At 37.2% G+C, this 25327-nt stretch overlaps 3 protein-coding genes across 6 annotated transcripts in view; all 3 read right to left on the bottom strand.

The window, feature by feature from the left end:
- LOC105335671 (uncharacterized) overlaps nt 1-12992 on the bottom strand; it is a 28309-nt gene extending 15317 nt beyond the window's left edge. The window contains exons 1-4 of one of the 2 annotated variants that reach the window (XM_034472082.2): nt 12862-12992; nt 9848-9910; nt 6522-8231; nt 1071-6350 (exon numbers count right to left, since the gene is read on the bottom strand). In XM_034472082.2, the coding sequence (XP_034327973.2) occupies nt 1071-6350; nt 6522-8231; nt 9848-9902 (7045 nt within the window). In that variant the 5' untranslated portion in view covers nt 9903-9910; nt 12862-12992. Of the gene's footprint in view, nt 1-1070; nt 8232-9847; nt 9911-12861 lie in introns of both variants that reach the window. The other variant, XM_034472081.2, reaches the window with a different exon arrangement.
- Nucleotides 12993-14854: 1862 nt separating this feature from the next.
- On the bottom strand, nt 14855-18225 carry LOC105329552 (pancreatic triacylglycerol lipase). Of its 3 annotated transcripts, none has more exons than XM_034472080.2 (10): nt 18120-18225; nt 17757-17995; nt 17073-17212; nt 16748-16976; nt 16416-16535; nt 16210-16332; nt 15827-16063; nt 15443-15560; nt 15162-15347; nt 14855-15040 (listed from the first exon to the last, which is right to left on the bottom strand). In XM_034472080.2, exons 2-10 carry the CDS (start codon nt 17980-17982, stop codon nt 14962-14964), a joined length of 1458 nt encoding a protein of 485 aa, XP_034327971.2. In that variant the 5' UTR covers nt 17983-17995; nt 18120-18225; the 3' UTR covers nt 14855-14961. The 3 variants fall into 3 exon arrangements, with proteins under 3 accessions (XP_034327971.2, XP_065925549.1, XP_034327970.2); XM_066069477.1 differs by having other exon boundaries at nt 17073-17200; nt 17757-17998; XM_034472079.2 differs by having other exon boundaries at nt 17757-17998.
- A 2087-nt stretch (nt 18226-20312) lies between these two features.
- Nucleotides 20313-25079, bottom strand: LOC105329571 (pancreatic lipase-related protein 2). The gene is made up of 9 exons (XM_011430859.4): nt 24762-25079; nt 24250-24389; nt 23115-23343; nt 22853-22972; nt 22627-22749; nt 21296-21532; nt 20946-21063; nt 20643-20825; nt 20313-20496 (listed from the first exon to the last, which is right to left on the bottom strand). Exons 1-9 carry the CDS (start codon nt 24958-24960, stop codon nt 20418-20420), a joined length of 1428 nt encoding a protein of 475 aa, XP_011429161.3. The 5' UTR covers nt 24961-25079; the 3' UTR covers nt 20313-20417.
- Nucleotides 25080-25327: the final 248 nt, after the last annotated feature.

Genomic DNA, 25327 nt, shown 5'->3' on the forward strand with positions numbered 1-25327 from the left:
TCTTCACTATATATACAAGCTTTTGTCTAAATATTGGCATTTCTGGTGCAGTGGTTCTTGAGAAGAAGATTTTTTAAACATTTTCCTAAGGTATATCTATGTTAAATTTGAACCCCGCCTGGGGCCCCAGTTTTGGTCCGAGGGTCACGATTTTTACAATTTAGAATCTTCACTATGTATACAAGCTTATGTGTAAATATTGGCATTTCTGGTGCAGTGGTTCTTGAGAAGAAGATTTTTTAAACATTTTCCTATGTATTTCTATGTTAAACTTTGAACCCCGCCTGGGGCCCCAGTTTTGGTCCGAGGGTCACGATTTTTACAATTTAGAATCTTCACTATATATACAAGTTTTTGTGTAAATATTGGCATTTCTGGTGCAGTGGTTCTTGAGAAGAAGATTTTTAAAACATTTTCCTATATATTTCTATGTTAAACTTTGAACCCCGCCTGGGGCCCCAGTTTTGGTCCGAGGGTCACGATTTTTACAATTTAGAATCTTCACTATATATACAAGCTTTTGTGTAAATATTGGCATTTCTGGTGCAGTGGTTCTTGAGAAGAAGATTTTTTAAACATTTTCCTATGTATTTCTATGTTAAACTTTGAACCCCGCCTGGGGCCCCAGTTTTGGTCCGAGGGTCACGATTTTTACAATTTAGAATCTTCACTATATATACAAGCTTTTGTGTAAATATTGGCATTTCTGGTGCAGTGGTTCTTGAGAAGAAGATTTTTAAAGACATGCACCCTATACTTACTGTTTCGCAATTATCTCCCTTTTGAAAAGGGCTGTGCCCTTTTTTTTTACAATTTATAACCCCCTTTCCTTGAGGATGCTTTGTACCAAATTTGGTTAAATTTGGCCCAGTGGTTTTTGAGAAGAAGTTGAAAATGTGAAAAGTTTACAGACGGACGGACGGACAGACAGACAGACAGACGGACGGACGGACGGACGGACGGACGACGGACAACGGGTGATCAGAAAAGCTCACTTGAACCTTCGGTTCAGGTGAGCTAAAAAACTCTTGAACATGTTATAATCTTTTGGAATGGATTTTTCAACCTACCTAATTTCCCTGTACTGCTCACATTAGATGATAAAGTGGACGGCCCTGGAGGGTTAGCTTCAGCACTTTTGGCTTCCTTGACAGGTGCCATCTCAGTCTCAGCATTCTCCATCTCGAGATATCTGTCTGGAGTGGTGCTATCTGGAGTCATAATATCTTCATCCTTCCAGCTGATAGTCTCAATGCGAGGTTTCTTGACAGGAGAAACTTCTAGGTCCACAGCTTGCTTGTTACCACTGGATGTGGAGGGTTCTTCTGATTTTCTGAGCTCTAGCGGCAGGACAACAGAATGTTTTATCACCCCCTCTGGTTTTTCAACATCTGATAAGATAGCATCATAGTTCACACTCACAGAGCTTATAACACTGGTCTTGCTGAGCATGCTTGGTCCAACACCTTGCTTTCCTCCAAATCTGAACTTCTCTATTTGACCAATGTCCTGAAGTGGTGATTTCCATTCCACTAAAGTTTCCATCTCTGAGGATACAGTCTTTGGGATTCTGAACGGTTTTGTCTTGGGTTTGCCAGTTATTGCTGCTAGAACCTCTTCCCTTTCCTGGTTATCCCTTGCCACCTTAGAAAGTTTCACAGACATGAGGGTAGAGATTTTATTCCCTGAACTGCCACTAGATGAGGTTGAACTAAAATCGTTTGGTGATTCAACTCCAGTTTCAGGACTTTCGTCTCCTTCCTCACCTTTATCTTGGGCAACATTTTCACCTTCTTTATCATTCTTTTCTGTAAATTTATGGTCGATAGGTTTTGACTTCTGTTGCAGAATTTCTTCAAAGGAAGGAAGTGGTTCACCCGTTACAGGGACAAACTTCATGTTTTCCATTTCCTCCTCCTTGGCTTTCTCACGGAGAATTTTCTGGACAATTTTAGATTTTGGCACAACTGTTTCCTTGTCATTCCTCACCTTTCCTTTCTTATCTTTCAGATCTTTTTCATTTTTATGAATTGATTTACTTTTGTCCTCACAATCATTTGTATTTGTCTCTTTTCCACTTTCTACTACACTTGTCTTGCGCTTATGTTTCTTCTGCTTTTTCTTTGGCTCAAGTATTGCTCTCTCAAAGTCTGTCAAAGGGGCTGGATCTGATTTTTTCTTTGCTTTTGCTTCACTGTTTGAATCCTTGCTTGATTTTAAAGAGTGTGTTTTCTTTTTGTGTGACCTCTTTGGCACAGATTCCTTCAATAAACTTGAGTTCTGACTCTCAGCAACAAGTTCAGTATCTGCTACACTCGATGTGGCAGGAATTAAACTTGATGTAGAAGCAGGTACACTAGTTGTAGGAGCAATTACACTAGATGTAGAAGCAATTACACTAGTTGTAGCAGCAATTACACTTGATGCAGCAGCATTGTTCTGCTGTTCTACATTCAAATGATTGTCAATGAATGGATTCTGTTCTTCTAGTTCTACAAATTTTCTGGGTTTTTTGTCTTTCACTTCAGTTTTCTTCACTAATTCTACTTTCTTGCAGCAGGAACTTTTATCAGTATTGGCAGAAAGTAATAATGAGTCAGAAAGATGTTCATCATTCATTATTTTCCAGGTGTTCTTGTGTTTTCTCAGTAAAATCAAACCATCAATGTGAATAGTGTCCTGTAACTTTAATTTCTTGACTTTCAGTTCAACATCCAAAGCCCCTCCATACATTTCTCTCAAACCTTCTCTGATTTCTTCTTCATAATCAGATAAGCTGATATTCTCTGGTGCTACTGAGTCAGACAGTATGCCCTGTTCTTGTACATTGTCTTGCTCCTCTAGCTCCACATTTACAGGAATGTTGGACTTCTTGCCAATATCAAAACTCCTAAACTCATCTTCTGGATGGCACGTAGATTTGTGGCGCTTCAAATTGGACTTCATGTTGAAGGTGATATCACACTTGTGACAAGAGAATTTTGTTTGCACATCTTTTTTTATCACGAAACTGGGTTCTGTGACTTGTTTGACTGGAGCAACCACCTCTGGGTCTTCTGCAAATTCCATCAAGGCTACAATCCGAGAGGCTAGGTCTTGTTTTGCAAAACTTCCCTCTACAATGGTGGATGAGACGATTTCATCATCTGACACTACTCTGATCTCCAATGCCTTTACAGGCTTCAATGGAGCATGTTTTGGTTCTATTTCATTTATGACATTTCTAATACTAGGTGAAAATACATCTTTTTTAACTAAAGGTTCTGTCTGAACATTTCCATCTGTCTCATCAACAAAAGGAGGATCTTCTCCGGCTTTTCTTTTCCTTGAAAATACTTTCTTGGAACGCTTCTTGTTCACTTGATCTTTCAAATTGTTTATTTCTTCCTTGTCCACTTGGATAACACTGTCTTCATCAGCATATATGACTTCATCTTTGTGAACAAACAGAACCTGAGGCTGATTTTTTATGATACCATCAATCACAGTTCTGTTCACCTTCACATTATCAACTTCATTTGTAATTTGAAGTTCTTCTTGAGTTAGAGTGGATTCCATGATGTCTTCATTATTTTCACCTGTCACTGCATCATCTACCATCTGTATAATTTCTACATTATTACCATCTCCTGAATTGGGTACATCTGTTTGGTGATTAAAATTTTCCTCTGCATCTCCTTTGTTTGTAATTGTTGGCTGCAATGGTCTTTTTTTGCATTGCTGATTTTCTTTCTTTGTCTGGAGAGCTGATTTTTCAATTTCCTCATCGTCATTCCCATTTAAATGCAAACCAAGAGTTTTCAATAGCCCTACTCTATCTCCTGAATTTCCAGATTTTATAATAATTTCACTTCCTTCACCCACATCCAAAGAAGAATCTGCTGAGTAGGATCTCCTCCTAAAATTTCTAGATTTTGATTTATCTGATTTCTCTATTCTGTGTTCATTCAATTGTGAGGAAGACTTGGAGGACTTATCAACATTACTTAGAAACTTCAAATATTGTCCACTCCACTGTTCCTCAAGTTTACTCAACTTTACAACAGGCGTCTTCGCAGTGGACAAAGCATGTTCAGCCTGTTGTGTCCCTCCTGCTGCTGCATTAGACACCACTAAGGACTCACTGACATAAGGTTTACTTGGAGGAGTTCTCCTCTGCTTCATAGGACTGCAACTCCTTGTACGTCTGCTAGAGGTATTTGTTTCAACTGCTTCAGTAGTCCTATGTTTTGGAACGCTACCATCTTCATATTGTTCTTCTGAAATCAAATCAGCTGCAGATTTTTGAACAGATTCAAAATTACAATTTGATTTTAAAACTTTTTTCATATCTGCAACCCCAGACTGCTGTGGAAAATGAATGGAATCTTCTATGTTTTTTTCAGGAGTGATTGGGACCTCTTCACTGGTCATGGACATTGCAGTTCTTTTACTTCTTCTCACTGACTTGAATTTTGACGCCTTTAATTTTGACACTTTCCTCTTTGCATTTTTTGAGAAAGGTTCTGGTCCAGTCATTGTAATTCTTCCTTCATCAACTTGAGCCTCTTGAGGTAGATCATTCATTTCATTTATCTGATGTAAAAGAACTTCTGTTTGGAGTTTAAGCTTCTCAATTCGCTGTATCCGATTTTCTCCAAACTCTGCAGCTCCCAAAGTTATGGTTTCAGGTACATTTGGATCAGGTGCTACATCTTCCTCTTGGGTAGTTGGTTGTTTTTTTAATCTTGGACTAACTCTCTTTGGTTCTGAGCTCAAGATCTTTGTTCCCTTCAGGAGTTTCTTTTTAACTGCCTGGATTTTAAAAGCTGATGTGTTTCTCTTCAGGTAAGGCTGAGAAGTTTTAGCGTTTCTCCTTCTGGAGATGCCTCCTTGTGCTGGAACTCTAAGCTTAGTTTTGCCTGATCTTAAACCTTGAGCTGATGAGACCTCAGAAACAGAATGAATGAAACTTGCCGAAGCATTTTTATTGATATTTCTAGATGTATTTTCAGTTTCCATTTTTCCTGAAAACAATGCACGCTTCCCAGGAGTTGATTTTTTGCTAGGACTACATTTCTTTGATTTTTGCGGCGATTTCTTTTTCTGCTTTTTTTCTGCAGCAGACGATTTTTGAGCCTCTCCATTAACCACTGATGGTTGATCGGATATTAGACCATAAGTAGATGCTGAAGACTGCTGACCTACTGCATTATCCCATTCATCTACTTCAGACATGTCCTCAATATCATCATTTTCCTCTGTGGGGCTACTGTCGCCTTGATCTTCCACATTAACAACCTCAACATTTGAAGTCTCACAGGAATCCTCTTGATCAGAAAAAGCTAATGCTGCCTGATCATATTTTTGTAAATAATTCTCCGAGTCATTCCCACTTGTTGATGTTTGCTCTGCTTGGAAATATGTAATTTCTGCACCATTTTCATCCCGAAACTTAACTTTCTTTGATTCAAGGGACTTTCTTCTGCTGACCACTCCCAACAACTGATTTCCAGAAGACATAGTCTTTGTTACAGGTTTTGCTGGAGCATATTTGTTCCATGGCTTTTTGGGATCAAACTTTTTTTGTCCTTCGCAAATATTAGTCAGCTTCACAAAAGGGGAGAATCTGGTTGGCGACCTGGTCAAGTACTGCTGGACATTGACAGTCAGGGGATCAGAACTAGAAGCCTGGTCCGGAGATTTGTCACCCTCGCTACTGGTGTCTTCATCAACTCCTACATTCACAGCTTTTACTTTGTCTTTATCGAACAACACAGAGGATGTCCTTGTGATATTATGCTCTTCTGCCATTTCCTGGTCTCCAAATTTCTGTCTTTTATTCTCATTTGCTCTATTAAAACCTGGTGATTTGCTTTCTCCCAAGCTGTGTTTCTTGACCTTGTCCTCAGAATTCCTGGACACAATTCTTACATAGTCATTTTTTTCTTCTGTAAATGTGATGAAAAAATTTTGAAATTTCTGGTTAGACTTCTTGGGACTTTCGGCATCCAACAAACGAATGGGTCCAGTTTTGTTAGATGCATTTGTTAAGACTTCTTTAACAATGCCTTCATCTGATATACATCGATTCATCTTTGAATTAGCAGCTTGTTCAAGAGGGTCTCTTTTTGGATAATTTTCCTGACTGCTGGATGGAGATTTCTCAGTGTAACTTGTAGTTGTGTTCTTCGGGGACTTGTTAAATCTGAGAAAATTGCTTGCATCAACATTAATGTCCAACTCTTTCTCAGCTTCCCTTCTGTCGAAATGAAAATCATTCAAGTGTCTCCGCAATGCATCGTTTGATCTGAATCTGGACCCACAAAACCCACATTGAAGCGTTCCCATTTCAATCATTTGTTGAGTACCTACGATTTGATAAGAATGATTAGTATGATATTTTCCAAGGGTTAGCATATGCAAATGTCTGTTTCGTTCAGTTCTGAATACAAGCCCACAACCACATATTATGTACATGCTGGTGCTACAATCTACAATGACAGGCATGTTTACTAGTTTCTCTTGTGTGCCAGACTTACCAGGTTCTGTAGTATCCTCCTCCTCCGTACTTCTAAAAGTACCGACAACTACATCTTTACCAATATGGTCTTGTATGCAATGAGCCCTCAAACTTTTCTTGTGTTTGTATGATTTTGGGCAGAGAGGACAATAAATTCTTTCCTTTTTTCTCTCCAGCTCCGCTTTTGTTTGATTTTCACCTTCCATATTCACGAGATCTGGGTTGAAACTTCGTCCACCGAAATGACCCGTTTTAAAATGTGTAGTCATAGTCTCGCTGTTTTCAAATAACTTTGAACACAAGGGACATGGTACACCAGTTGCACGATTAACTGTCTCTTCAGTTTCAGATGAATATTGATTTGACACAAGTATTTCATTCCTATGTTTGTTCCTGCAGTGGGCTTTCATATATTTTTTTGCTTTGTATGTGTTCGAACAAAATGGACAAGGCACCCTGCCTACACTGGATTCAACTTCACTATCACCTTCAAACGCTGAACACTCACTGTCCTCATTTGTAGTATGACCAGTGTCATCTTCAGAATCCACAAACTCAGAAAAAATCACTTTGTTACTATGATCATTACTGCCTTGCATATTTTCAGAATGCTTTGATTTGTATGGCATAGAATTGTTAGAACAAGGAATCTCTTCCATGCTCATATCTTCCTCACTGGAAAATGACATCATAGAATTCTCGTGTTCCTCACTGGATTTTATTTGTTTGGTCATTCCTCTGTCCAGTTTTAAAGTCCTCAAATTTGGCATCATATCCCTATGTTCCTTTCTACGATGAGCCCTCATAGTTTTCCTGGTCTTGTACATTTTTGAGCAAAAGGTACACGGAACTCGTCTCAAATCTTTAACGTCCTTCTTGTCCATTTGAGAGTTTTCCGATTCTTCCTCAGTGGTGGTGCCATTTGGTTTACCTTTGTCAGAAATCCATTCCTTTCCATGATTATGTGAAATGTGCCTCGACAAATGACAGGGTCGCTGGTAACCTACTATACAGTAGGGACACATGTGCATACCCTCACCATCTACAGCAGAACTGTTTCCACCTTTAACCTTCCTTTCTCTGCTACTCCCTTTACTAGAATCTCTCTTTGCTGTAGAAGTAGTTCCTTTCAAATGACCGGTGGTGGGAGTTTCTTCCTCTGTATTCCCATCAATCCCCTGGATTTTGAAATTTCCAGACCCTCTAACGGCGTCACTTTCTCCCCTGGTGGATTTAGATTCCTTGGTCGACCTTCTCACCACATACTCTTCAGGTAACGTTCCTCTGTGTTTCAATCTATAGTGGTGTCTGTAGCTCTTCACATTTTTGTACCCCTTCTGACATACCATACAAACGACTTCAGAATCAGAACCAGTTCCACTCTCGTCTGCACTCAGTTCCATTGTCTGATTTTTGTGGTATCCTCTAACATGTTGCTTTAAGGAATGTGTATTTTTGTAGTGTTTGTTGCACATTCCACAAATCACTTGTTCTTTGCCCTGGTCCAGAGAGGTGTTCCCAAGCTTTCTTTTCCGTGGTCTTCCTCTATTTGCTGTAGAGCAAGATGATGCACCAGTTGTTATTTTTGATTGTTCATTAGCTCCAACAGAATCTTTTTCTTCAACAATTGCTTTAGAAGAGCTCTTTCTGCGGTCATGTTTTTTGTGTTTGGTCTTTTTCCTTCTTGTTTCTTCGGCTGCTTCTTCTCTCTCATCATCTGAGCTGTAATCTGGAACACAACAAAACAAAATTGAGTCAATTCACAGTATCATAATACTTCTCAATAAAGAAAGATGGCTTATATCATAATATAATCTGTCTCAATGTATCAATTATTACTCTGTATGGATATAATTAAAAAATAGTGCAATTCAAGGCATCTGAAAAAATATACCAGTTTATATATATTAGCTCGTCAATGTAGATACTTTCTATGGAGGGCTTTCTGCAGTTATTTAATTTAAGGTCAAAGTACACTACACCCTACCTGGACAGTGGTTAATGACATAACTAGTCAAGGTATGATTCAGTCAAAGAGTGTCAGAGCTGTGTACAATAAAGGCAAAGCCTTTATTTACATTTAGAAATGCCTTCAGTGATAAAGTTTTGCTAAATCATACACACAAGCCAAGCACTGACAAAACAACTATCTCGATTAAGAGTAGTTTCAACTAAAGCATCCCCCTGCAATAGCAAAATATTCTGAATGGTGCTTCAATAGACTAAATTCATTCAGTTAGGGGTTGGGGTGTGCATATTGTACATAAGATTTTACAATTTTATTGGCAAGTTTAATGCTGCCTTTTAAGCAAAAAGTTATGTTTATAATGCCATGTTATAAATACCTAATAATAAATAGGGAAACTTGGACTTGCAAAAAGATTGATGATACAATAATGCTAATTTGCTTAATTATCATGCTGATTAAGGTGTTGCGATACACAAGGTGTTTTCTGTTTGTAAACAGTAACACCTATGGTAATTTGCATGTAATTTGCATTTTTCAGCAAACAAAATCACACATAGATGAGCAATAATTGTTAGTACATTCAACATGTACTTCTAACATGGTTTTTTTTTATTCAGACACAATTTACTATATCAGTCAAGACAGTACTTCTGAACAGATCTATATGCTAATCTTACTTAAACCCTAGCTGTGTAAAAAAACAGTGGGACAGAGAGAGCACTTGGAAATCAACAGGATATTACAAGAGCCAACAGTGTTTATCTGAACCAACCTACTGCATACAGAGAAATATTCACCCCCATTTTATTTTTGCCCCTTTTGCCCTTGTTGACAGCAGGCGAATTTAAGGCTGGGAGACTTCCAATGTTCCAAGTTATCTCTTGATTACACAATTGTGTCTCCGCGACAGGATGAAACTGTTTGCAAGTGTAGAAGGGCAAAAATAACCCTGTATACAGTATTAGATCAACCCATTCAAAAAGCTTCCACCCATCCATCTCCTTATTTCCTTCGAAACTTTTTCCTCCCAAAAAAAACTGGCATTTCACCACAATCAAACAGCTAGTATGTTGTCAAATGTAATACAATTTCCTCATCATTATAAGAAGTTAAAGGGTTATTTCATAGATTTTTAAGATCAAAATTCTCAAATTATATTGCTATTTCTTGTATCAACATGTTTTACGTAATTTTTAACGTTTAAACATTACATGAATTCAAAACTGTCTTGCTATTTTCAGATCTTAAATAAGGCCTACATGTCTGTCTGAGTTGGGTTTTGCAAGGCAAATGTCATCTCATGATTTCATTAGAATCCCAAACATGGAACATTAGAAATTTGTAGAATAGTAAAAGGGTTTGAAATAGTTTCTTACTTGTCTCAATAGCAAAGCTTGGCAAGTCTACATTTGGTGTCCTTGCTCTCTCCATCTTGAAACCTAAAAAATGCATATTTAAAAACATGATGATAAAGCATTGATTTTTATCAATATATGCATAAAGTAGAACTTATGTATCCGTAAACAACAAAATGGGTGTTAATTTGATCAGTTCAGCACATCTTAAAGTTAATGTCTCTCAAACACAAATTCAAAATAACTTATCTGCATCAAACAATGGAAATGCATGCAAACAAATTGTGGAGCATTGCAGATTTTCTTTCTAAGGGTTTGGAACAAAGCACCCACAGAGATTATATTATAGTATCACACTTGTTTATCATATCCCAAATTATATGTAAATTCAACAAATGCAAATGATTGGTGTTATGAAAAACTTTCCTCCTAATGTGAACTCTGATATCATCTAATGTGGACTTTGATAACTCACTGTTGCTACAGTAATAGCTCAATAAATTTTAATAAAATACAATAAATACTGTACTTATTGTGTATTTATAAAAGACATGTGGTTTACAACACTTATCAAAGGACAGAGTGAAGTACAGCAAACAAAGAAGATTTGTGTTTTGGGTTTTTTTTTACGGTGGGGTGGGGGGGGGGGGGTGGCTGAGGACTGAGGGCCCCCCACTAATTCTTTTTGATAAAGGTTTATTTTTATGCCTATTAAACAGCAGCTCTTGTTTGTTTCATCTTATAGCTTTGACAACACATTGTCTACAGTGTACTCATTAATAAGAAGGTTATATAGAGTTAATCTACAATTATTTATAGGGAATTTTTAAAACATACGTGTTATTCCTATCAATCATCAGACAAATACACTAATCAAATGGTCTCCAATGCAAGGAAAAGCTGTTGTGTATTTGCTGTTACTGCGTAGAAACCTACATAAATACATACATAAATAACATACCTATTGACTTGACAACAACTGTCTGGAATAGGTACATATACGTTGCACTATTGGTTTTTCCCAAATTTTTAAGTCATATTTTGGGAGAAAAAATCATAAGGGCCACAGCTGCCACATATTGCCACACATGTTCAACACACTTGGATCAAACTTTAAAGTTACTAAATGTCATTGAAGTTTTATATGCCTTAATGATTATTAATTGGGAAAATATATTTTAACAAAATCATGTTTTGCACTGCTTAAAGGAAGTGAACATGAAAAAATTGTTGCTATAAATTTTAATAAATAAATTTTAAAAGCCTTTTGAAACTTAAAAATGAGGTCTGTTACCTTTTTGTTTATTTCTATCAAGAGATTTTATCAATTGAACACTCTCAGTGAAAGGTTTATGGAGGTAATCCATTTCCCCCAGCATGCATCTGTTCTCTGACGTAGATAAGCCACATTGCTGCTGATGACTGGGTCAATGTTGGAACTAGGCCAGTGTTTATGTACAGAGTTGATAAAAGTTACGAAGAAAAAAATGCTTGGATGTGAAGAAAAATTTTGCACTGTCATGAGAGTACATTTCTATAAATGAACCTCAGATAACTATATATGATTTGTGCAAAAAATGAATAGATAAATTAATTTGTGAAATATGAGACCATCGCATTCCAGATGTTTGTACGGAGATGTGGCAGTCAGTGTTTACATAAATAGAAAGCTGTTAGTAGATTTCAATTTAAATTGATATAAAAATGTAATTTCATTTTCTTTGTGGGGTTTCTTACCGTTACTTTTTATTTAAATGCCCTGGAAATTTTTCCGATTTGTTTTTATCTTTCTTGATAGATAAGATCTTGATGATATGTACGCCAGTTTATGCTGTCAGAAGAATAACAGAAGTAAGACACTTTTTAAAAATCAGGATGCTCAGCAATGCACCTTGTGTGCTCATTTATGTAGCACACATAATGTTCAAACTCATAAACAAGAAATTCCCGAGTGCAAGAAAAAATAGGTAACAATAACACTGATCCACGGACATTCCATTTTAGCTTCATGTCACATTAGCCGCTGGTGGGAATGCATCATTCTGAGATCCAAAATCTTCCTCCATAAAAACTGTTTAAAACTGTTTAAAAATGATAACTCTTTCCATCCATTTCAAGTTTCAATTCACATTTTGATGATCGCATTTTATCTCTCTTACTAAACGTGTGTAAAAATGCAATTTGTCTCACTGACGTCAGCATCAGTGCTGCCCTCTCTTAGATGCTTAGAGATAACCCAGCAGGGAGGTAATAATTTTAACAATATGGCAGCGCTCATGGAATGCAAGAATTAGTTAGAATAAGTGGTATATCTTCTTACTGAGGAAAGCTCTGTCTAAACGGTTTTCACATATCATTATACACATCACCCAGACAAATTTGAGCTCTTGATGATTTTTTCATGTTCACTTCTTTTAAGTTTATACCATAATTCCAAATGTGCTATTAAACTCATTTAAGGGCAATTAGTCCAAACCTATTAGAAAAAATCTGAACACCAACAAAGCTTGCCAACGATTAATATATAATCTTATTCATACATTGTACTTTAATATTGCAATAAATGGCTAGATAAATTTATAATATCTATCAATACAGTAAGGCGTTTTCCCTTAGACGGTCCAAAGAGACACACAAGAAGGTCAATAACCTATCACCATTGAAAAAAACCCACACCGGATCATGTAAGCAAGCACCAGTGACAATTCTAATACACTATAAAACGAGGTTGGTGACCAGCCTCACAATGAATGAGCAATATTATAATAAACATTCAAGTATAAAGCAACAAAAATCGAACAACAAGCAAAATTGAATACATTCTTTCTCTTAGCTCATGCATATTTCCAAAAATGAACTCTAATAACCAGTTTTTGACCATCACTCCATCTTGTCGGTATCTGCTTACCATCATGCAGCTATCATGACTATAGGCTATCACTTTACATGCATGTACACCATCAGACAATCCCGAAATAAATGTTTAGTAAAAACGCACAGAGAGGCATTTATGCATAATTGCAATCAATACTTACTAAACAGTTATTTTCGTTGAATTCGAATTTCTGTCAACTTATTCATGCCGTATTTTTTATCGAAAGATTTGCAAGTGCAGAACATAAACATTAGCACCGTAAACACGTTTCCGGAAGTCAGACTCATTGTGGGAATTATTTCGCGCGCTTTTTTATTATTAACCCGTTCCACGGAATCGCTCTAGAACATAGAGAAGAGAGTAAACTGGCGATCCAGGAAATTGCAACAAATACAAAGGATTCAGTGGCGTAGCTACCATGTATGCTTATATGCCTGAGCATGCATATGCACATCATTTGGGAAAAAAGGAAGAAATTAACTCAGTAAAAAAAAAAAATTAAGAAAAATAATATTAAACAAAGAATTCAAGTATTAAGGTCCATACTTAGTTATTCCATCGACAAATTTATCAATGCTAAACATAAAAGTACCAAATATTGACACGCAACGTGGTCTTACGGTACTATATTAAAGAAACAGAACACAATGCATGTACATAATAAAGCAAAGATTTATTTTGCATTTGAACCTAGTTTTACACATCACTTTAAATTTCCCCCATAGAATATCACAGCTTTTTGAGATTTTCATTACCATAAACTAGGTGAAAATGAACTTAAGAATAAAAGCTTTGATTGGGTCTAAAACAAACGTCAAAAGTTTTTTCTTCTTTTAGCTTTTAATTAGTTTTGTAATTTTATTTTATGCCTAAACTATAATTAAGCAAAACAATTTTAACTGCCTAAAATATGTTTAAATAGTGATGCATTCCTTTCAATTTCTGCGATGATTTTTAGTGTTAAAAATCGTCAGAATCCATGAGCTTCCGCGGCCTTCGTCCTGGACCCACTGGGGAACTCATGGCGGCCCCCAGACCCCCTACCATTTTAAGCATGCACTTCGTTTCTGGTCTAGCTACGCCACTGGGATTAATTGTGGCAGATATCCGAGTTTAAGCAGATAACAGAGATCCTCTTTGTGCCTTGTGTGCAAGTTATTTTTCAATTAATTATGTCGACATGCAAGATAAAGATGTTGACATGCGAAATAGTTATGTCAATTAACATGCAACATGACTATGTTGACATGCAAGAAAACTGCAATCAAATAAGAGTTATAAAAAATCTCAAATATCGCCAACAAGTGACATCAAAGATGCTAAATACGCTATCTATTGATGTCAACATGCAACTTATCTATGTTAACATGCAACCGTCTTTATGTCGACATGCAACTTATTTATGTCGACATGCAACTTACTTATGTTAACATGCAAGATAAATATGTTGACATGCAACATATTTATGTCAACATACAACTTAGTTATGTTAACATGCAAGATAAATATGTTGACATGCAACATATTTATGTCAACATACAACTTAGTTATGTTTACATACAACTTATAAGTTGCATGTCAACATATTTATCTCGCATGTAAACATAACTAAGTTGCATGTCAACATATTTATCTCGCATGTCAACATACGTAAGTTAATTGCATGTTGACATAATTAAGTTGCATGCCGACATAAATAAGTTGCTTGTTGACATAAAAAGTTGCATGTCAGCATATTTATCTTGCATGTTAACATAAATAAGTTGCATGTCGACATAGAAAGGTATAATTTAGCATCTTGGATGTCACAGGTGGGCGATATTTGAGATTTTGTATAATTCTTATCTGATTGCAATTTTCTTGCATGTCAACATAGTTATATTGCATGTTGACATAATTATCTTACATGTCAACATAATTATCTTGCATGTCGACATATTTAATAGAAAAATAACTTGCACACAAGGCACAAAGAGGATCTCTGTTATCTGCTTAAACTCGGATATCTGCCACAATTAATCCCAGTGGCGTAGCTAGACCAGAAGTGTCATAGACATTTAAACTTTAAAATTCAATCATTTTCCCCATATCTTTAACGAATATCTCCTTGTAAGAAAGATTAATATGCGAGGCAAAAAATAAAACAAACCACATACACATGTGCTTTAATGGACTTGATGCGCTTGATGAGAGCATTCAGAAAATAATAAAAGACTGCTCATTTTGTGAATATATTGGGCAACCAATAGCTGTGCAGCTCTCAGCATCCCGAGGTTGAATGAAGAACAGCTACATGGTTTACTTGAATATGGGCATCATGTCCACAAAACTTGATTTTCCTGCAAAGGAGCAATAAACAAAAGATCAATTAGGTTAATTTCTACATTTGCTTTGATTGCTTGTTTTGTTTGGGGGTTTCTTTCACATTCTAGTAATACAAGAAATTTCAATATATTTTACCCGCTCTGTCTTTCTGTGAACTCAAAGGTGACATATTTAACTTTCACTTCATGTTGAGAAGCAATGGCTACTAACAGTCCATCTCCTCTGACAAATCTGACCTTGACCCCCGTGAGGTCACCTACATCTGTGTGGGTCACGAGGACATGTTTCTCAGTAGTATCCGTAGTATAAAATTCCGCTTTGCTGAAAAAATGTTAAATAGAGAAATAGGAAAACAATAAACCAAAAATATAAATGTAGCCTACCATTTGGGAAAAATAAAAAAAATAAAAATTTACTGTGAAAACTTCAATTCTTCGGATTGACCTTTCGTCCCGACCAAGGTCACAAAAAATTCTCCATAGCTGTATCCATGCATAGAGTGAGAAATCACCACCTCCATGGAAACCTCATGTCCTAATTTATACAAAGTTTTTATGAGAAAACAGTCTGATTAAAATCAAACCTTCCACTAGCTCCTTTATTTTGATGGTCGCGTGGTCATCAAAATAAAGGAGCTAGTGGAAGGTTTGATTTTAATCAGATTGATGAGAAAAGTACATGGCCATGTCCTTATTTTTACAACAACAAAACACCCCACAAGAATCACAACAAATTATTAAGGAAACAAAAACACGTTCCTATTTTGCTGACTTCATTAAGAACGCACGCCACATTCTTACCACAATACGGGGAGTGATATGAAGTGCTCAGGTAGAGGGCGCCGCGGGCAGTGGTGGCGTCTGCGTCATACCCCATCACGCCACAGCCCCCGGCGGGACAACTCAGGCATTTCCCATTGTCAAAGTCGGACTTTGACGAACACTGATGGGCAAAGAATTTGCAGGGAGAGTTGATAGACTCGATAAAATAATCATGGGCTCTGCTGTGACTGCAAGATAGTGATGTGGACACAGATCCTGCAATTTGTTGCGGGATTAAACTTTGAATACACGTTCCGTGACAACAGATCAAATTAAAAGATAATTACATTGCCCGATTTTTGGAGAGAGAGAGAGAGAGAGAGAGAGAGAGAGAGAGAGAGAGAGTTTATATTTCTTCCTACCAAATGCCCCTTGAAGCAGATTGCCCAAAACACTCTCCACGGGTCTATCTGGACAACCTGGTTGATGTTCGCCGCCATTGGGGAAGAAATCAACGTCACCAACCATCTCTCTTGTTCCATAACCTATTTATATAAGAAACACATTCATCCAAAAACGAATTTATGTAGTACTACATGTATTTAGTTTCATGCGGTAGTTAGCTTGCCTTTCGTTACAGCAAATTCCGTTGCATCTGTGTGGATTACGTCAACAAACGTAGCGTCATCACGGTTCAGGCGCCTGTTTATTGGTTTTCCCGTAAACAGGGGGTCTGCGGGGTCCAGTCCTGAAACACATAATTATAGGGGTGAATGGTTTCCTAGAGCTTTGCACGATACTAATGCCAGGGTATGTAAGTCTTGTATTAATCTTCGCAATCCAGGGGTTTTCGCTCCTCAAAAGCTGTACCTATAAAGCTTGGCTTGCGAATATGTGATTTATAGGGTGTATATCGTCCATGTACCTGTGTCAGCTATTAATTAATTAATGAGAATATACCTGTAATTCGCCCGATGCTAGTAAGCGGGTGCCCAGCTAACCCAGCAATATGGGCGCCAAGGCTATGCCCTATGATGTGGACATCTGCATAATTCACACCGCCGTGGTCATGCAAATGTTTCAGCAAGTGGGACAATTCCGCCCCAACGAGAAAAACATTGCCCGCTGCCTGTTCGTAGGGCCATTGGGCCCCTGTGCCCCAGTCAACAATGATAATGTTGAAATCGCCCTAAAATCAAGTAAAAGAAATCAATTGAGTGCAAAGACGCTATTACGTTGCTGAAAAGCACCGAAAACGAAAAAAATTGTAAGTGCATTTTTTGACCTTGACCAACAGTTCGTCCTTGGCATACGTGACCCAGTTATCGTGACCGTTGTCAAGAAACCCGTGGACGATGACCTTGGTTTTCTTCGTGGCATTCACGAATCCTGTAAAAGCGTCTAGATCCGAGGCTAGAGGGGTTCCTTGGGAGATGAACAGGGAAAAATGAAAACACTTATTATTATACTTACATGTTAAATACTGAAATCTGATTGTTTTAGACGCAGTTGATAATCTGTTCTATTACCCTCAGCGTGAGCATCACACTTTGCAGCGGGTAACACAACGAATTGCTACATGCGCGTAAATTATGCGCGTACGGTTCGCCGTAGAATAAGTGTCATTTCTGTATACAGCAGTAAAAAATTCTCTAAAATTAAGACATTTGGTATAATAAAATAAATAGTGCCTGTTTGGGAGGATAACAGTTGAAATTGCCACCCCTCGCCGGAAAACCATTTGTCAACCTCCGCTTCGCGTCGGTTGACAATGGTTTCCTCGGGATGTCAATTTCAACTGTTACCCTCCCAAATAGGCACTACATGTATTAATATACTAACAATTGTACGATTATATATCAAAATAGTCATTGACGAAATTTATTGGACTATATATGTATATTACAAAATCAATTCGTAGTTTTATCTCAGACAAAGACCCTGGAAAAAGTCAATATTTTCATTTTACCTCCGGTTTCAGCGACCTGGGACACTTGAATTCTTTGGAACAACCGGAACCGAGTATTGATGAGTGATGGGCTCTGTGGGGTTTTGATGTGTCCATCGGAATAGAAACAGCCGTACGGGACGTAGCAGGCGAGGCTCCGCCTCTCCACAGAGGCAAAAGTTGGTGCGAAAATCAGAAGTAGGAGACGGCAGAAGAGAAAGAAAAAAGATTCCACTGCAGTCCGCATGGTGGCAAATTAACTGCTAAAAGTGTGTATGTATTAACAATATCAATGTACTTTTATCAAAAACAATATTTACGGTCACCTTTTGATATTTCTAAAATAATACACGATTATTTTTTCAAATTAAAAGATTTTATTACCACGCTCGCCAAAATACGCCCGTTTCTGACAGGAGAATGTCTCTTGCTGATAACCTTATTGGTTGGGGTCAAGAACTATAGTTACTGAGACTAAGTGGAACCCCTATTGTGAAGGAGTGACAACACACAATATGCTGTTTTCATTCAGATTTCATCGTTAAAGATTAATGTAAGCTTAAGAGAGTCTTATTCATCTACTTCAGTAAAATGAACATGTGTAGAAAAAATACATAACCCGCGTTAGCGGGTTAGCGGGTTATGTAAAAAATTTTCTGCAATGATCGCTACCTTCATAACCCGCATGAATCATCAAAGAAAGTATTTTATTGTTTATATTAACATCACTCTTCTAACAAATCAATAAATTAATTGTGAAAAGTGAGTAAATTCACTAAATTACTGTTAACGTACATAAGTACGTTAGCTAAAAGAAACAGCCAAATCGTCTCCTGTGAGACATTGAGTCTGACATCATCATGATTATTTTGTGCAGTCCGTGATGTTTTGTAGGTCGCTGTAGGTTTTGACCAATCGATAAACAAGGCGTGTCAATTTCAGACCTGTCAATTTCTTCTCAAGTTTCAGCCGCTGTATAGTTCGACCAATCGATAAACGGGGCATGTAGGTTTTAGCCTGGCCGTTTCTATAGAGCTATGAATTAACTATAAGTTTTCGTAAGAAATAGTGGAATAATACTTGGTAGATGTAAATATATATCATATAAATGTATGTACTTTTATTGTTGCCACGATGGATGGAGATTTAAGTGTCATTTCAGCCTGTATATGATTTTTGTTAGTGATAAGGGTTGAAGGGTCACGATTTTGGTCAAAAATTATTTTTCCGATTTTAATGTTTACAATGCTTGAGTTAGCAATTTTTATTGTTATACTTTCATGTTAAATACTGAAATCTGATTGGTTAAGACGCAGTTAATAATATTTACTATTACCCTCAGCGTTAGCAACGCACTTGGCAACGGGTAACATTAAAAAATGTTACATGCGCGAAAATTATGCGCGTACGGTTCGCTGTAGAATTCACGTTATTCCTATATAAAAGCAGTAAAATTTTCTTTAAAATTTTAAAAAAGACATTCAGTATAACAAAATAAATAGTGCCTGTTTGGGAGGATAACAGTTGAAATTGACACCCCTCGAAAACCATTGTCAACCTCCGCTTCGCGTCAATTTCAACTGTTACCCTCCCAAACAGGCACTATTTATATAATATGAAACCAAAATTTGAGTGTCATTCATTGAGTTTTAATTAAATGAATGTCTTTACGTAATGAGAAGTGTTTATTTATGCTTAAGATTATAAAGAAGATAGAAAAACAGGCTTGAACAAGGTTTTTTATTGGTATAATGAACCAATGTAACAAAAACAGGGCACGAACCATGTTTACATTACAAAGAACCGTGTGCTCTGTACCTTGCTTATAAACTAATGACTGGCTCTCAAATTTCATTTGATCATTAGAAATGCATATCTAAAGCATTGTAAATAATAAAAACAGAAAAATAGAATTTGATCAAAACCATGACCATGCCCCTTTAACCTAAATCACTACAGAGCTGTTTAGCATATGGTTATTGCCTGACACTGCAAACTATACCCGGTAAAATTTGGTTTTCTTCTAATGGCGTCATGAAGTTGTACTTACGGTTAAAGTATTTAATTAATTTACACCAGTTCTCTACCGTATAATAGATTCAGGGAAACTTTGACTAATGGTTCAAAAGTAAGACATTAGTCATAGATATCATGTCAACAGGTACACATTTAGTGGATACCTTATACTCAGTAATCCTTTATACACTCATCAGAGAACAAGAAGTTTTACGTCTTAAAAATTTCTTGCAATTCATGCCAATATGATCTGTTTTAAACATTGATTTTCAATTTATGATTTAAAAGTTTAGAGCGCCAAAGGATTATTCAAGAACACGAATAAGAAATTTTGGCAAATTGTTTTTAGAATGTTTTTACACTTCAACTTCACATGATAACGCTGGAGATTGGCGTCTACAAACATGTTCATGCTTCGAGTTTTTTTGAAAGTATAAACCTTTGTGCATTGTAATAAATGTACCAGATATCTCTCTATATTAGTTTAGTAGACTCTTGTTGTTGGAAGACGGCGACCCACAACCCTTCAAAACAGTTTTGTTCATTTGATAGTTTTCTGACTAGAGTTTTTTTTCCTCTTTAATACCAAAATACAGAAAAACACGTTTCAGGGATTATACAATTTACATAGTAAATGAATCGCCCGGCATCCAAGACAAATGGGCCTCAGCAACCGGAAGTTGAGTGCAATGTTGCCACGTGGTTTTCGTGTATATGCGCATCATGGCCGCAAAATTTAACTTTCCTATAAATTAAGTTCAAAGAAATTGTTTGGTAAAATTTCAGAAAAATATAGAGATCATAAATCGACACCCTTTCTTTTCTGACAATATATATTTGTTACTTTTTCTTTAAAAAGTTTTTTAGAAATATGTCTAGGTTTTAACCTACCCTTGAGTGTTTTCAGTAGATTCTACGGTAACATATCGAACCCGCACTTCATGTTCTGACCCTGTGGCCTTGACACCGTCTCCACGAACAAATTTGACCTTGACCCCTGTAAGGTCACCAATATCTGAATGAGTGACAATCACGTGTCTTTCTGCGGAGTCGGGGATGTAGAACGTCATGTGCCTGTTAGGAAAGAAATTATTCTTAAAGCGCAGATCACTGACCAATGTTCAATTCTAAAACAATATACTACATTTTCGGTGTTATATGCGGGTACATGTATATGAAGATGGTGAGCATTACCTTGAGAACTTCAACTCTTCGCTGTGTCCCTTCGTGCCGAGCAACTGAACGTAAAACTCTCCGTAGGAATGGCCATGCAAAGAATGGGAAATAACTATTTCCATGTAGTATTCATGTCCTTAAAAAAGCAAAGAAATTATTTAAATTCAATGAAATCACATTACATGTATCATTATTAATTGAAAATACAAGTAGATTTTTTTCTCTCTAAATCCATTGTACCAACGGTACTTCTTGGTCATTGCCTTCAAATGGTATTTCCATGAATATTTCTAGAAATAAAGACCATACATTCAAAACCATCAAACACAATGAACATGTGTTCCGGTCAAAGAAATTTTAATATATACCGCAAAATGGGGCATGAGTTGAGGTACTGAGGTAGAAGGTGCCGCGAAGTGATGTAGCATCAGCATCATATCCCATCGCTGCGCAGCTGCCGTCCGGACACCCCATACAGCGACCTTCGTCAAAGTCAGTTATGCTTGAACATTTGTGGGCGTAGAATTTACATGGGGAGTTGATAGACTCGATGAAGAACTCGGTCGCTCGACTGTGACTGCAGGTCAGTGAGTGAGCAACAACCCCTGCAATTATAAGCCCATATCAGATACTACTGAGGTCACCCCTGCGAATGTGTTCGGAATGTTTTCTTTATCGTTGCTAAGTATGTAATAAATCCAGAGGTGCTCGAATGAAAGTTCACAAGACTTCACCGAGATTTGTTCAGTTCCTGTGAAATTTCGAGCGGAAGTATAAGTGTTCGGATAATATTCTCAAAATACGTAAGTACTGGTCGTTTTTCATATCGTATCCTACTTTGGTTTATGTTAAAACATGAAATTCTTTTAAAAAGTTCGTCTTATTTCACCATTTAGCGGTTTTTTTATATTAAACGATAATATTCAGAACAGAGTTATCGTTCGTGTTCAACCACGTGTTGAGTGGTTGAAAATATAAACATTGCTTGGCTTAATAAAATCATATCCATGTTTGATGCTTGTGGTGTGCAATACCATGTTTTAAAAAAAATAATGGATGTCTGTTTAGCATAAAAACTTAGTATATCGAGACATTTTCAAGGAACATTCTGCATAAAATTGTATAGTCTGTTTCACTATTGATGCTATTACTAGGTCAGGCGCGGATCGAAAATTAATCCTCAGGGGGGATCTCTACTTAGCATGTTAATTGTTGCACCAGCTGACAAAAACTATTTTTTGTATTGTCACATTTATTTCTAGAACACATTTTATTCACCAATTAATGAAGATAAAGTTTAAAATCAATAAACCTCTAGATTTAATATTTGACTACTATAGTACCTATAGATTCTATGAACTAGACTATAAACACGAGGCACGATTTTTACTGCGAAACTGAAAGGGTCAAATAAAACCACGTGGTCTAAAATTTAAATGACAATAACATTCGCAGGGGTGGAGGTGAGAGTTGCAAATACCCACACCGGTGACACACTTCGATAATGTTCAAGCACATGCAGGCACCTGATGTTATATATTTTTCTCATAATAAAAAGATGTACCCTTTACTTTATAAAACATTAGGTCGGGGGCATATATTTTTATTTAAAAAAAAATAACGTTTATAGGTGCCTGTGTGTGCAAGGTGCTTGTCTGTAGTGGATGTTTGGTTTTTAATTTTATTGATTGCATATTACCCAAACCGCCATGGAGCAGATTATACAGAGCACTACTGCCAGGGTCCTCAGTACAACCAGGCTGATGTTCTCCGCCATTGGGAAAAAAGTCAACATCACCTTCGTTATCGTGAGTTCCAAATCCTGCCAAGATCGCACAACGTAGATGGTGACAAAAAGAATAGTATGAAGACTTAGAGCCACGCATAATGTTGCTTTTTAATGTTCGAACAACCGTATCTTTTACCTTGGGCAAATGTGAAGTTGGAGCCATCAGTATGTATGACGTCCACAAAAGTTGCGTCATTGGGGTCGAGACGGCGATTGAGGGGTTTGCCGGAAAAGAAAGGATCAGCGGGATCAAGGCCTATAATATACGAAATAAAAAGAATCGATACTAAAATTACTCGTGAAGTAAAACAATTTAAGAGCAAGCAAGAAAGGAGAAATATCCAAATATTAAAAAAGCAAAACACACTGTGAGCAATGAGATATATCTTCACGCATACCTGTGATTCTACCAATGTTCGTTAAGGAGTGTCCTGCTAGACCAGCCACCTGTGCACCGAGGCTGTGTCCGATGATATGGACGTCCGAGAGCTTCACGTGGGCGTGGTCTCGTATATACGTCAGCAATGCAGCCAGTTCGGCGCCAACCAAGAATCCGTTACCTGCCGCCTGTTCATATGGCCATTTAGCCCCGGACCCCCAGTCCACGACTATAACATTAAAGTCACCCTGGAAGTTGAAGACTATTACATTTTAAAATTGCATTTGCACGACAGATGCCACGTCCCGTGCTTTCAACGCTTTGTAATTCTCAATGAGAAACCATACCATTCTACAAAATATATTGTTATACTTTCAAGTTAAATACAGAAATCTGATTGGTTAAGACGCAGTTAATAATATTTTCTATTACCCTCAGCGTTAGTAACGCACTTAGCAACGGGTAACATTATATAAATAGTGCCTGTTTGGGAGGGTAACAGTTGAAATTGACACCCCGAGAAAACCATTGTCAACCGACGCGAAGCGGAGGTTGACAATGGTTTTCGAGGGGTGTCAATTTCAACTGTTATCCTCCCAAACAGGCACTATTTATTTTGTTATACTGAATGTCTTTTTTAAAATTTTTAAGAAAATTTTACTGCTTCTATATAGGAATAACGTGAATTCTACAGCGAACCGTACGCGCATAATTTTCGCGCATGTAACATTTTTTAATGTTACCCGTTGCCAAGTGCGTTGCTAACGCTGAGGGTAATAGTAAATATTATTAACTGCGTCTTAACCAATCAGATTTCAGTATTTAACATGAAAGTATAACAATAAAAAATGTTACATGCGCGAAAATTATGCGCGTACGGTTCGCTGTAGAATTCACGTTATTCCTATATAAAAGCAGTAAAATTTTCTAAAAAATATTAAGACATTCAGTATAACAAAATAAATAGTGCCTGTTTGGGAGGATAACAGTTGAAATTGACACCCCTCGCGTCGGTTGACAATGGTTTTCTCGGGGTGTCAATTTCAACTGTTACCCTCCCAAACAGGCACTATTTATATACTAGTGCATGTATACGATATCGTTTAAACCAGCATGAACAATGCAAAACAGAACTTTTTTATTCTTAAACTTGCCTTTTTCAAGAGCTCGTTCTTTGCCTGAATCACCCATGGCGACCTTCCATTGTTTATAAAACCGTGGATGAGGACCTTGGTTTTTTTGGTTGCGCTGACATGGTTGGTAAAAGTCGTCACTTCTCGCTCCCAACCTGCTCCTGCAAAATCCGATTTAAAGGATTGATATAGAAGGTTTTCGTTCACCTTCTTGCATGATACAGCAACTATGCTTTTCTTTGCTTGTTCTACATTTTGGTGCGAATTAGTGTTTGGTAGCCAATCCAAATTTAAGTCAAACCATATGAGGTCTTTCATCGTCTCAAGCCACGGGTTTCGTGTCCATTCTATTTCCACAAAAATAGTTTATGGAAATAGAATGGACACAAAACCCGTGGCTTCAGACGATGGAGTTCTTTCTATTATGATGTAAATTGTGTATCTTGATTGAAATAGACGGATACCCGGTATTTGATGGATACCGTATAAAATTGAACAACTATTGAAGTCGGACATCACTCGACCTGCCTTACCTCCAATTTCATTGATATGAGACGAATGTCCCCTAACGTACAACCTGAAGTATGTGTCGATAATATCCGGAGACTGGGGCGCCTTCAGTAATCCATCAGAGGAGAAGCAACCAAACGGATTGTAGCAGACGGTATTACGTCTCTCTACTGACGCGAAAGCAGACGACAGGAGCAGAAGACAGCCGAAGAAGACTGCCATGATGGATCTGATAAATAAATGTTTATGGTCGTGCCTGATATTGGCATGGAAAATTGGTTTCCTAGCTTATATCAAGATAACAGAGGACACTAAGATATGATTCAGCCACAAGTATGTGGTATAGAATCACGTTTAGAAGGTATTTCTGTCATAGTACTCTTGTACTATTAGCGAGGTAGTTTACGTCGTCAAGTATCTAAATACAATGTATATCGGAATTACCGTCGAAATAAATTCTAAATTTGGAAATGTCGCGAAAAGGTGTCGGCAGGAACACAACAGCTGTATGTAGCTGCAGATTTGTATGGTCTAATAAAAGTTGTCGGTACATGTATTTGGTAATGACGTGAGTAACACTGCATAAAAG

The sequence above is a fragment of the Magallana gigas genome, chromosome 8 (genome assembly GCF_963853765.1).
Source record: "Magallana gigas chromosome 8, xbMagGiga1.1, whole genome shotgun sequence".
NCBI lineage: Eukaryota > Metazoa > Mollusca > Bivalvia > Ostreida > Ostreidae > Magallana > Magallana gigas.